The 12,974-nt window shown below is 44.5% G+C and overlaps 1 protein-coding gene across 1 annotated transcript in view; it reads left to right on the top strand.

Annotated features, from left to right (window-relative positions):
* The window catches only part of LOC116523910 (autocrine proliferation repressor protein A-like), a 28,125-nt gene extending 15,927 nt beyond the window's left edge, over window positions 1-12,198 (top strand). The window contains exons 8-11 of the mRNA XM_032239002.1: window positions 381-510; window positions 1,038-1,158; window positions 2,264-2,369; window positions 11,853-12,198. Coding sequence (XP_032094893.1) covers window positions 381-510; window positions 1,038-1,158; window positions 2,264-2,369; window positions 11,853-11,978 — 483 coding nt within the window. The 3' untranslated portion in view covers window positions 11,979-12,198. The remainder of the gene's footprint in view (window positions 1-380; window positions 511-1,037; window positions 1,159-2,263; window positions 2,370-11,852) is intronic.
* Window positions 12,199-12,974: the final 776 nt, after the last annotated feature.

The raw sequence follows: 12,974 nt of genomic DNA, 5'->3' as shown, positions 1-12,974 counted from the left end.
CAAAGTTGAGAAAAGAAAAGAAAACAATGAAGATGTGTACAGTATGTACAAAGGAGGTGGGGGCAACAAGATTTGTCAGTGCTTATGGCACCAGTGAGCCTTAATCCACCCCTGGCCATGTCCCCTGAGAATTTCAGAGAGTTGCAGTTCTTACAAATGGAGGGAACAGAGTTGGGAAAAGCTGACCTCTATGCTACAATTTGGTTTGACCCCAATATTACTGATAGGACCTCAGGAGCCAAACTATGCCTGATGCTTGCAGGATTGGTCTGCCCATGTGATTGGTGAGTCGGCTACTTAAAAATCTAATGCCAACTACCTAGCTTTTTGTCAAGGTTCCCTTTATTGCATCAAAAGATCACAGCTGTAATCTTCTGCAGAGTTTACATCACCAGTACAGATCATATTGTGGCTGGAGTTTCGCACTGGCGCCTTTCTACTTCCTCAATATTACTCAACAGATCGACCATCCCCGTTTTGAACTTATTGCTTCAAATATCGACCCTTTGAGTAAGTAAGCACCACTGAAGATGAAACGAATGGGTTGAATTAATGAAGGACTAGATTATAGGACTGTGGTATTTATCAGGATAAAAATAGATTTAGGGAGATGCAGAGTATGTGAAAGAAACTTGAAACATGCATTGTTGGGCTGTGAGAACAACCTTGAGGAACAGGAGGAAGAGCTGCAGCTAATGCAATGGTCAGATAAGAGAAATCTCAGCCCAAAGGAGGAAAAGAATTTGAGAAAATGTCTCAGGCCAGACTTTCCCTAATTCTCTTCAGCATAAAGGCAGGGAGGGGAAGATACAACCTGCGTTTCTAGATTCTGTTACTCTGATCATCTACTCTGATATCCAATTTGCCTTAAAGGGCTGACACATACTTAAGGTGTGGGTGAGGGGACAAATTAAATATCAAAAGCAATTCTATTCTCTTTCCTCTGAACAATTACCCCTATCCTATTTTGCTTTCTGCTCAAACTGAGGCAAGGCTGAGATCCACACATATTCCTCCCCCCCCTTTTCTGTTCCCAGAATATAATAATCATTATATAAACACAACAAAGTATCTACTTGTGGCATCAGGAGATGAAGTGGGCCAGGCTGACAATTCTTATTATTATTTTAATCAGCTACAAGGAGAGAAATATCTCAGGTGAGTTGAGCCATAGCAGAACAATCTCTGGTGTAGAGGCTCTTGGGTTGCATTTTTAGAAGAGTGGAGCGGAGCAATAACCAGTGCTCAGCGAGAGTTTGAATTAATGAATTGCAAATAAATTCTACAAAAAGAGAGCATCTGAGGGATTTTATTACAATTACGTCTTAACTCTTGCAACAACTATACTGATAGCATACGTTAGAGTCCCAGGGGTATCAAACTCCACTTCACTGAGGGCTGCATCAGGATTGTGTTTGACCTTGGGGGGGGGGTGGCCAAGGAGGGTGTGTCCAGCTTGACGTCATTTGTGTTGGTGGTACCTGTGATGGACCGAGTGCTCTGCCAGTGAAAAACAGCTCCTGAGCTCTGTTTTCAGCGCCTTTTGCAACCCTCTACCAGTGAAAATGGAGCTGGGGGGGGGGCACTGCCCTTGCGAGCTCTGTTTTCAGCCATGACAGCCTCCTGCAACCTGACAGAGGCACTGTGGGCTGATCCTTCGCTGTTTCCAGGGTGGCCCATGGGCCAGATCTAAGCAGCCTGCAGACAGATCCGGCCCACAGGCCTTGAGCTTGACACCCCTGGGTTAGACAGTCACTTTCAATTTAAAATGGGGGGGAAATTGTGCTGGGCAAAATCCAAGCTCTCCTTCGGACATGTAAATCAATGAACAAGTTTAATTAGGCACCGTAGAGCTTAATGAGAGGCAGTGGAGGAGAACAATCAGACTTTACTATTCCCAAGTGCCTTGTAATAATGATAAGCTTGTCTTATTTGAAAATTGCCTCAAATATAGCTTGAATTCCAATTCTCTGACAATGTTTGTGGATTTATTGGGCTTTGCCGATTGATGAGTAATATCAAGCCTATATAATATCCAAGGATCACTAAATAGCCTCCTTGGTCAAGGTAGAGGAGAAACGGCATTTTTTTAGGAGCAGAAAAATAACCCAGTACTGCAGCTTATTTTAACCCCATAGCAGGATTTGTTTACTTTGTGTGCCAGTGCAAAATTAGATAGGCAGCTGTGCAAAGTTGTGTTCAAAGCGAACTCTTATCAAGCAATGCTTGCATTTCATACCATTCTCACCCTGATCATTTATAGGATCATGCCAAATAAGAACCATGACTTAGGTTTCCATAACGACAGTATTGGAGTTCCAACTGCCACTTTTTACACTAATCACCATGCAGATCAACAGCATCCAGAGGTCCATTGAACAGGACTGTGGTGAGAGACATATTATTCACAACAGCCAAAACTGTTGCTCTGATATGCTAAATAAGAGCTTAGGTTCCACAGACAGAATATTAAATTGACAATGTTGACTGCATATAAGGAAAATTGTATAAATTTTTTATAGATGTACCAGCAAGACTGGCAAAAATGTTTAAAGATAGATCGGCTAATTGTTGGAAGTGTAAGCAAGCATCTGGTTCATTCTATCCATATGTGGTGGACATGCCCCCAACACAAGAAAATATTAGACAAAAATACATACATGGCTGGAAAAAATGACAAAGCAACATATAGATTTGAAACCAGAGATATTGTTCTTGGCATTCGACCTGAAACATATGATAAAAGACCACATGCTTGATCTTGCATATCTTAAATGCATTTGTATTTGTGCAAAAATGGAAAGATGATGAGATCCCTGTCTGTGGGAATATGATTAAGAAAATTTTAGACTGTGCAGAAATGGATAGATTAACACTTGCTATAAGGCTAAAGAAGAAATGGAATACATTTTGATATGGGACATATTTTATCAGTTGGCTAAATAACAGAAGTGGGAAAGGAGGAGATACAACTGGAAGAGATGGTAAAGAGGAGAGTTGTTAAAGAAGATGATTTTAAATCAGTCGTGAAATATAAAATTTTTGCCACTGGTTCTCTGGGCGTGTCTTAGTGGGGATGCTTGGTGGGGGAGTCATGTGACTGGGCGGGCATGGGCAACTTTTTAAAAATTTTAAAGCATTTTTACTACCTATTTGCTCAAACCGGTAGTAAAAAATGCTTTAAGAAGTGGAAAAAAAGGTTCAGCTGTGCTGTGCAATTGTGGGAACCTTTTTTTAAAAAAACTTTTTAAAGCATTTTTTTACTACTGATTCAGGGGAATATGTAGTAAAAAATTCTTTAAAAGTGGAGGGGGAAGCTTCCGACAATCGTGCCAGCTCACAGCTGAGCCACACGATCCTCAGAAGCTTTTTTTTTACTATCGGTTCGTGGAACCAATGACAATCGTCCCTACTGGTTTGCGCAAACTGGTGCAAATCGGTAGCATTTCACCCCTGTATTAAAAGTTAAATATCAATGTTACGATATCTTATGTTATTATTATTATTAATATGATGGCAAGGAATTATAATAACAAAAATGTATAATATGATTACTTAAGCACAATTGTACTCAGAACACACACTATTCGATGAAAATTGGATGTTATATAAATGAAACAAAACGTGAAGGGAAAAAAAAGCTTAGGTTCCACAGAAAGGCATTTTCAACAAACAATTTAGAATATTCCTTATTACTTTAGTATATCCAATACGATGGTCAATGAGAACACCAACCTGGAACCGTCCAGATGGAGTGGTTGGGAATTCTAAGAGTTTCAGTCATAATACCTCTGGTGAACTCTTCATGGGAAATCTTTGTTATGCTACTCATTACTTTTAAGTAGACCTTTAATGAGCTATTTCTTTATTTGAACAAACATTAGTCACCACAAATCAATATAGACTATACTCCCAATCCAATTCTGAGTAAGAAAAGGTATTTCCCATTCTTTGAGAACTGGGGTGATAGGGTGGGTGGGAGAACTGGGGTTGGTGGAGAAGGAGAGCTGGAGCAGGTTTCAAGCGGACCTGGACTCCACCCCAGTAGATCCAGCCGAGACACAAGGAGAAAACTTGGCAAACCATCTCTGGGTTGAGTTTCAGGAAGTTGCCTCTGGGGATGTGGACAAGGCTATGCGAGCTGTGAGTGCCTCCACCTGCATACTGGACCCGTGTCCCTCCTGGCTGGTTGCCAACAGCAGTGAGGTGACACGAGGCTGGATCCAGGCGGTTGTTACCGCTTCTCTTCGGGAGGGGTACTTTCCCACCGCGCTTAAGACAGCGGTGGTGAGACCCCTCCTGAAGAAGCCGTCTCTGGATCCAGCTGTCCTTAATAACTATCGTCCAGTCCTCCAACCTCCCCTTTGTAGGGGAAGGTTGTTGAGAAGGTGGTGGCTCTCCAGCTTCAGCGTACCTTGGAGGAAGCTAACTATCTTGACCCCTTCCAGTCTGGCTTCAGACCCGGTTACAGCACAGAAACCGCTTTGGTCGCATTGACTGATGATCTCTGGAGAGCTAGGGATGGAGGCCATGCTTCCATCCTAGTTCTCCTGGACCTCTCAGCGGCTTTCGATACCATCGATCATGGTATCCTTCTGCGACGACTGCGGGAGATAGGGGTGGGCGGCACTGTCTTGCAGTGGTTCTCCTCCTATCTCTCGGACAGGTCGCAGTCGGTGTTAGTGGGGGGGCAGAGATCGTCCCTGAGGCCCCTAACATATGGGGTGCCACAGGGGTCGGTCCTATCCCCCCTACTATTTAACATTTACATGAAACGCTGGGCGAGATCATCCGAAGGCACGGGATAAAATATCACCAATATGCGGACGATACACAGTTGTATCTGTCCGCCCCGTGCCAACTCAATGAAGCGGTGGACGTGATGAACCGGGGACCTGGAAGCCGTTAAAGACTGGATGAGAGCAAACAAGCTGATACTCAACCCAGACAAGACCGAGTGGCTGTTGTGTTTCCCTCCCAAAAATTTGACCACCATACCATCACTCAGGCTGGGGGGACAAAATTTAAACCCCTCAGAAAGGGCCCGCAACTTGGGAGTCCTCCTGGATTCACAGCTAACTTTTGACCACCATCTCTCAGCTGTGACCAGGGGGGCATTTGCCCAGGTTCGCCTGGTGCGCCAGTTGCGGCCCTACCTGAATCGGGAGGCCCTCACAACAGTCACTCGAGCCCTTGTGATCTCTAGGCTGGAATACTGTAATGTGCTCTACATGGGGCTGCCCTTGAAGAGCATCCGAAGACTTCAGCTAGTCCAGAATGCGGCCGCGCGAGTGATCGTGGGCGCACCACGGTTCGCCCACATAACACCGATCCTCCGTGAGCTGCACTGGCTACCTGTTGGTCTCCGGGTGCACTTCAAGGTCCTACTCACCACCTATAAAGCGCTCCATGGTAGTGGATCTGGCTATTTGAGAGACCGCCTTCTGCCAATTACCTCCCTGCGTCCCATCAGATCGCATAGAGCTGGCCTCCTCCGTATTCCATCCGCCAGTCAGTGCGACTGGCGACTACTCGGAGGAGAGCCTTCTCTGTTGCGGCTCCGACACTATGGAACAATCTCCCTGTGGAGATTCGTACCCTCACCACCGTCCAGGCCTTCCGCACAGCCCTCAAGAACTGGCTAACCCCGTCAGGCCTGGGGATAATCTTATTTCGCCCCTCCCGAATGCTGAGTGAATGTTGAGTTTTATTGTAATTTACTTTGTGCACATTTCTTTTTTCGTATTGTCCTACACTCCCCTTCCTTTTTGATTGTAAGCCGCCCTGAGTCCCCTCAGGGAAAAGGGCGGCCTATAAATAAATAAAACAAACAACAAAAACAAAAACAAAGGAGGATTGCAGCCCCGAGGACCACATGCAATGCCAGCTGTTGGGGTAGGAATCAGGCTCCATACATTCACTCACAGTCCTATCCACCCAGTGATCCCACTGCAGCTGAGATAGCTAAGGCAAAAAAGGATGAGCCACGGTGGCGCAGTGGTTAGAGTGCAGTACTGCAGGCAACTTCTGCTGCCTGCCTGCAATTTGGCAGCTCAAATCTCACCAGGCTCAAGGTTGACCCAGTCTCCCATCCTTCCGAGGTGGGTAAAATGAGGATCCAGATTGTTTGGGGGCAATATGGGGCCTTTGTAAACTGCTTAGAGAGCGCTGTAAAGCACTGTAAAGTTGTATATAAGTCTAAGTGCTATTTCTATTGACTTGCCTGTCTCTTTCCTGGTGTTCCAGTGTTGCTTCCACTGCTGATTTTGCAGAGAGCTCTCTATGGTCCAGTAACTGTAAAATTATCTCAAAACAGAAAGCATCAGATAATAGGAATGCAAACCTTAAACAGACATAAAGAAAGATCGTACCCTTTAAAAATAAGAGTCACAGGCCCACCCATGCACTGAGGTGACTCGAATTTGCTTGTCTCTTAATGCATGTTTCCTATTGCAGTCTATTTGCACCCCATCCAAATATCAAATTCAGCCTCAAGCTACCAAAGTTTGTTTGTTCCATATACCAGATTTATATAAAGCTATTTAACTGATGGCCCATCATAACTTGACTTCATCAGGTCGTAATAGAGGAGGATGAGGGTTGACTTCTAAATACATCAGGTCAACAGCAAATTGAGAAGACCGCATTAATGACATGATCATCCAAGATTTGATTTATGTGTCAACAGTGGTTTTTGTTTCCACTTAGGGAAAAGGAAAACAGCACTCAAAGAACACCTGCCTTCATTTCTTTCTCATTGATCCTTCCTCTTTTTCTAGAAAAATACTGGAGGAGCTATTCACTTTTCAACAGACCAGGAGCCTTCATTGATCTATGCTTACTATGCTAAGACTAATGATGATGAAAGGTATGGGGGCCCTATACATTTATTTATTTTCCCATTCTCTGTCCCTTTTTGAGAGTTAAATTTGCAAAACCAAATGACATTTCTTTTTAAAAAATGATATAAACCAAAAAGACATATAGAATTAAATGAGAAATAAACCAATTCAAAAACAATATTGGAGTGTACAATTTTCTCCACTACTTTTAACATCTCTAGGAGAGATTTCAGGATGCATGTGCTATCTGGAGAACAACCTAAAAGAATCCTATTAAATGGACTCGTACTAAGGTGTATAAAGTGGTGAGTAGACATTCATTCATTCATTCAGCTTTGGCGGGAAGAAATAAAGCCATCCAATTAATAGCAAGCACCCAGGTGTGTAAGACATGGATAGGAAACTTATGGATGTTTAAACATTGCTATTACTATAGTTCCCAACATATCCCACCATTGAGTGTCTAGCTGAGCAGCTCCTTCATCTGTTATCTCTGAAGAAGCGTGATCATATTGTAACTCATCAGACGGAGTAGCTATCCAGATCTCACTTTGGCTAGTTCCTTGGCTGTCCTGACCATTTTCAAATGCAGCAAAACGTTTGTTTTATCTGTTTTGCCTTCCTTTCTTAATGTATGTTTCATGATTCCCCCTCCCCCCCCAACTGCACATTCAGGCAGTGGTGGGTTCTGGATCCCGTCGCAACTGGTACACTGTGCATGGGGCGAGCGTCTTAGTCAGGCACGTGCGCTGCGCACGCATGTGCACGCATGTGCATGCATGTGCACGCATGTGCACCGCATGTGCACGCCACTGACCTACAACACCCAGCTGCTCGGCAGAGGTCGTGCAGGCGCCGCACACTGTGTGTGCGTGCGCAATTGGTCCGGTTGCTTCAAAGCAGGTAAGGAAGATGGGCAGGCGGGTGGGCCAAACAAGCCACCGAACTGGTACGGTGGCCGCTGCTCCGGCTACTACCAGTACGGTCGTACCGGGCCGTACCGCCCAGAACCTACCATTGGTTCAGGCTCAATCTGGCCAAAACTAACAAAAACTCCAAAAAAAAAAAAACCCCACCATTATAAATAATGCTCATTAATATACATCATGATCATGCTATCTTGTTTCCTCATGGATAATTTCAACTTTCTAAACAGTAACCAGCTATTTCCTGTCTTTTTCTTTCTTGGAAAGAGCACAAATGTTTATAAGAAAGAAATAAAAATCCAGGCAAGGATGGATAGGATTCTTCATTGAGGTAAATATTGAGTTTTGCAGATGATTTTTCATTGAAGGGGGTGGGGGGCAGAGGGCAGTCAGGGTTAAAAACTGTGCTTCTTCCACTTCTGGATATTCAAGACTTATTTCCTTATTTTATAAAGCTGGGGGGGGGGGGGGAACCAAATGTTTTTAAAGTACGACTCATATCCCTGCCTCTGCATGCAAAGAATTGTTTCACATTTGCCAAAGAAGCATGCTTTAATTCGGATCCCGGGTATTCTAATGTTTGAAAGGGGATGGGACAGATGGACTTGAGGTCTGCAGAGGCAGAGGGGCAAATGATGAAATGGACAATCCATCCCATTTGGAGTTGTCTGTACCTGGGGGGCAGGGGGGAGCAGAAAGTCTACTGCAGAAATTGCTTCAGCATTCTGATGCAAGTGTCTATTCTGGAGATGCCTCTGCACCTAGTTCTGTTTTGTTGTTCCAAAGGAGGAATAAACAAGGGGAAATAAAAAAATAAAACCAATATGAGAAGGGGAGAACCACATTTGTGGGGGGAGCAAGTGGTGATAAGCTAGCCCTATGCAGTGACATGGGGTCTGTCTTCTGCCCCATTTAATATTTGTTCTTATAAAAGTAGTTATATGTTCTATTGTCTTAGGGCAAGGGTGTCAAACTCAAGGCCCAGGGACTGGATCCGGCCCGTGGGGTGCTTAATCTGGCCCATGGGGCTGCCCTAGAAACAGTGGCCCGTGGTGCCTCTGCCAGCGAAAATGGAGCTCTTGGGAGCTACATGTGGCTCTCCTGAGCTCCGTTTTCACTGGCAGAGGATTGCAGGAGGCTGTGGCAGCCAAAAACAGAGCTTCTGAGGATCATGTGCAGCTCTCTCAAATTTCATTTTCGCTGGCAGAGGGTGCAGGAGGCCATCTCAGCTAAAACAGAGCTTGGGAACCTGTTTTTGCTGTCCGAGCGCTTGGGCCACCACAGGTGCCCCCAACATGAGTGACATCAAGCTGACCATGCCACCCTGTCCACACACACCCTGCCACCCACGAGGTCAAACACAACCCTGATGCGACCCTCAATGAAATCGAGTTTGACACCCCGGCTTTAGATGCTTCCATTTTAAATTAGCTCTTTCCCACTGCTCCTGACACAATTTTTGCCATTGATGCGATCCAGGATGTTTCAGTGGTAGTGTGGTGGATGACAGGGTCAGGGGCTGGGCCCTACCTAGCTGCTCTTGGCAACTTGGTTCTTTCAAACTGGCCCCTTCTCAAGGATCAACCCAATGCAGATGTTGCAGTGGGGTGATACGGTAAGGCAGTGAAGCTACAGAGAGAGAAATAGTAGTTTGAAGGTGCAGTTCTCCTCCATTTTTATCTGCTGTTCATTTTACTACAAATAGAAACCTGCTGGGTTATTGTTTCAGAGATATTTCCTTACCAGAGTCCTTAATGAATGCCTTCAACAATGGGGGGCATTGTTAAAACTCAGAGAACTATTCAGAGATGCATCTACCTTGAAAGTAGTCCATGCTGAGCTGTACAGCAGAGTCAAACATCAGCAATTGACTCCAGGAAATAAATACAAATACAAATACAATAGCAGAGTTGGAAGGGACCTTGGAGGTCTTCTAGGCCAACCCCCTGCCTAGGCAGGAAGCCCTGTACCGTTTCAGACAAATGGCTATCCAACATCTTCTTAAAGACTTCCATGTTGGGGCATTCACAACTTCTGGAGGCAAGTTGTTCCACTGATCAATTGTTCTAACTAAATGTTTTGTGGCATGTCATATTATGTCATAAAATGCCTGATGATAATTTTATGTTATGTTTCATAAAATTTGCCAAATTTCAGTTCCATGGGAGTCATGGATCCCAGTTTTTGGACACATTCTGTTAGTCCACTTGAAGTATCTTGTTAGAAAAAGTGTTCATCTATGATGTACCATTTCATCCAGTTAAAGGTTACAGATATGAGAGTTTTTAGAAGCATATGGATTATGATGTACTTGTCAGCAAAAGATTTGCACTTTAGCTGCCAGGTCGATCACACGTTTTGGAAATTTGGCAGGAATGATTCCTCCTCTTTTTGCTACTTCTGAGATTAGAGTCTTCATTGGTATTTTGCTTGCCTGTTTTGAACCACCAATATTTGTCAATCAGCTCTGCCAAATTTCCATTTAACCAAGCAATTCCCCTATTCTTAAAATTACTGTTTCAGCTACTTCAGGTTCTTTCAGAAGTGTGTCAAAAGCTGTGTTTAAAAATAATTTGAAATACAGCTGACAGGCAGATGGCTGGTGGTGTGGGGGTGGGGGTGGACAGTGTTTGTGGTGTGGGAGCAACCAGACCTGCAGCCAACTGTTAGTTGGGCTACTTTACTGTGTATGCTTGATCTTAGCTGTAAGGTCAACGAGTAACTGGGGCTTCTTTAAATTCTTCTCTAAAAGAATGCTAAATCCATGTTCAGAAACAACCAGAACATAGGTTTAGCGTTGTTTAGATTTAGACGCACACTAAACTTGTATTCAACAGTAGACAGAAATACAGCTTGCATGCATTAGCAACTTAACTCCCCCTGCCACACCTTGTAACATGACTGCTAGGGCTGGAAGATGGCAAGTGAATCTGAGAGTCTTGTCCCCAGGTGCTTTACCTGTGGCTGATCTATGGAATAGGGAGAAATTTCTCCTGCTTTACCAGGTGATCCTTGTTGAGCTCGTACATCAACATCCTCAGTAACAGAGTGCAGATATCTACCCATCATCTATCGAAAACAAATTCTTATCCCAGAGGGAACAAACCTGAGAGTGAGGAATTACGTTAATAATTCTTTAGAATGAGTAATTCTTACACTAAAGTGAAAGCCAGTTTGATCTAGTAATTAGGACACCAGGCTAGAAAGCAGGAGTCCATGAGTTCTAGCCCCACTTTAAACCATCAAAGCCAACTGAGTGACTTGGGGCCAGTCACTCTCAGTGCAAACCATCTCACAGAGTTGTTCTTGAGGCGTAAATAGGAGGAGGAAAGTCTGTAGGATATGTTCACTGCCTTGAGTTATTTGTATAAATAAGAAAGGTATGATTGCAATAAATAAATGAAGGTACCTGGAAGGTAATACTCAGTTGAAAAACCAATCTGCTTAATTTGTGCTATGATAAAACTGTGAGGGCAGTTCTACTTTCCAACCAGAAGAGCATAGCGCCATGGTGGCGAACCTATGGCATGCATAGCTAAAGTGGCATGCGGAGCCATGTCACCTGGCATGCGCGGCATTGCCCGTTCCTCTTCCAGATTTCTGGTGTGCATGTGCATGCAATGATCAGCTATCCATGCATGGGGCAGTGCTGGAAACTGGAAGGATTTTCTCCCACCAGCTGATTGTTCCACGCACATGCACAGCAGTAACTGGAAGTCTAGCTGGTTGACATGCAGGCACCCGCTGGAAACCAGAAGTGCATTTTCTGGTGCGTGCATTTTCTGGTGCGCGCATGCCCCCCTGGGCAGCTCCTCTTCCAGGTCAGAAGCGCACTCTCTGTCCCTTTTCAGCACTGAGTGCCGAAAAGATTCACCATCACTGGCATAGGGTATAATATTGCAGCTTCCTTCTCTATTCACTCAAAAATGGATAGACCGCATGTTAATATAATTGCCCAACTATGCCTTAATGCCTCCTCGCCATCTTCATGAGCAATATAAATCGAGGAATAAGGAACTGTTTGGCACAGCAATTTTTGCACCTTTTTCTGAAGCAGACTTTCAAGAATATGATTCCATTACAGGCTACATATTCCAGCTCTACGGATTCCCGTGAAAAATTAATAATAACATCCGAACTTCACATAATCCCAGAAACCTTTCCATGCGAGGACTGTGTCGGAGAAGGGTGCTATAGCAAGCTGGTCTGAGGACATTCAACTAAAATGGAAGAGGCCTTTGAATGATCAAAAAGAAGACTCAGAAAAGGGTTAGTCATCCAATTGCTGGAATAACTTAGAAGAGGAAATGAGCAGTGTGTCCTTCCAGATACTGCTGGATCAGTAATCTTCAGTTATCTCTAGAACACGGCTTCCCCATCTTTAGCATAGGTGGTCTGACTCACATATTTTGCAATAAATAAAGCAACCTATTTTCAAGGAAATGTCTGTGAATCATAGTGGTAACAAACATTAATGAGTAGATATAGTTGTCTTCAAATGATTGTTTTGTTTTGTCTTGTTATGGTTTCTCCACAATTTTCCACTCTTGCTTAATAAAATCATACTCTGCATCACATCTGGTTTATTGGAATTAATGTATGTTTGGGATTACAAAGCGTTTGAGCAGGGATGGGCTTCAAAAATTTTACCAAGGGGTTCTCTGCCCGGTTGTTGGGTGGGCGTGGCAATGGTGGGGGTGGCCTATTCGGCTTCCTGCACCACAGTGCGAGGGGATTTTTTCGCCCTCCACGGGCTCCAGAGCTTTTCTCGAGCCTCCAGGAGGGTGGAAAACAGCCTTCCCAGGTTGTGGAGGCCCTCTGGAGGCCGGAAACGGGCCCACTTCCAGCATTCCTGAACTTCCAGTGGGCCTGTTTTTTGCCCTCCCTGAGCCTCCGCGCGTACCCTGCACTTACCTGCATCCAAAATGGGCCACATGTGGACTCCTGGGAGGGGAGGGGTGGGCGGGGCCAGCCAGGAGTGGGATTTGGGGGTTCTCTGAACTGCATAGAATCTTAGCTAGAGGTTCTTCCGAACCTTTGCGAACCCCCAGCAGCCCACCCCTGGGTTTGAGGTTCTGCAAAATGTTTGGCAATCTGGAAGAAAAAGGTTGGATTGATCTTGATCTCTGTGTGAAGCATCTTTGAGAACAGGGCAGAATTGAGGCACCCGCTACCTTTGTTACATATCACACTATAATAAACATAT

This window comes from Thamnophis elegans, chromosome 2 (genome assembly GCF_009769535.1).
Source record: "Thamnophis elegans isolate rThaEle1 chromosome 2, rThaEle1.pri, whole genome shotgun sequence".
In the NCBI taxonomy this organism is placed as follows: domain Eukaryota; kingdom Metazoa; phylum Chordata; class Lepidosauria; order Squamata; family Colubridae; genus Thamnophis; species Thamnophis elegans.
Note: the sequence above shows the minus strand (reverse complement) of the source record. Positions and strands in the feature narration are given on the sequence as shown.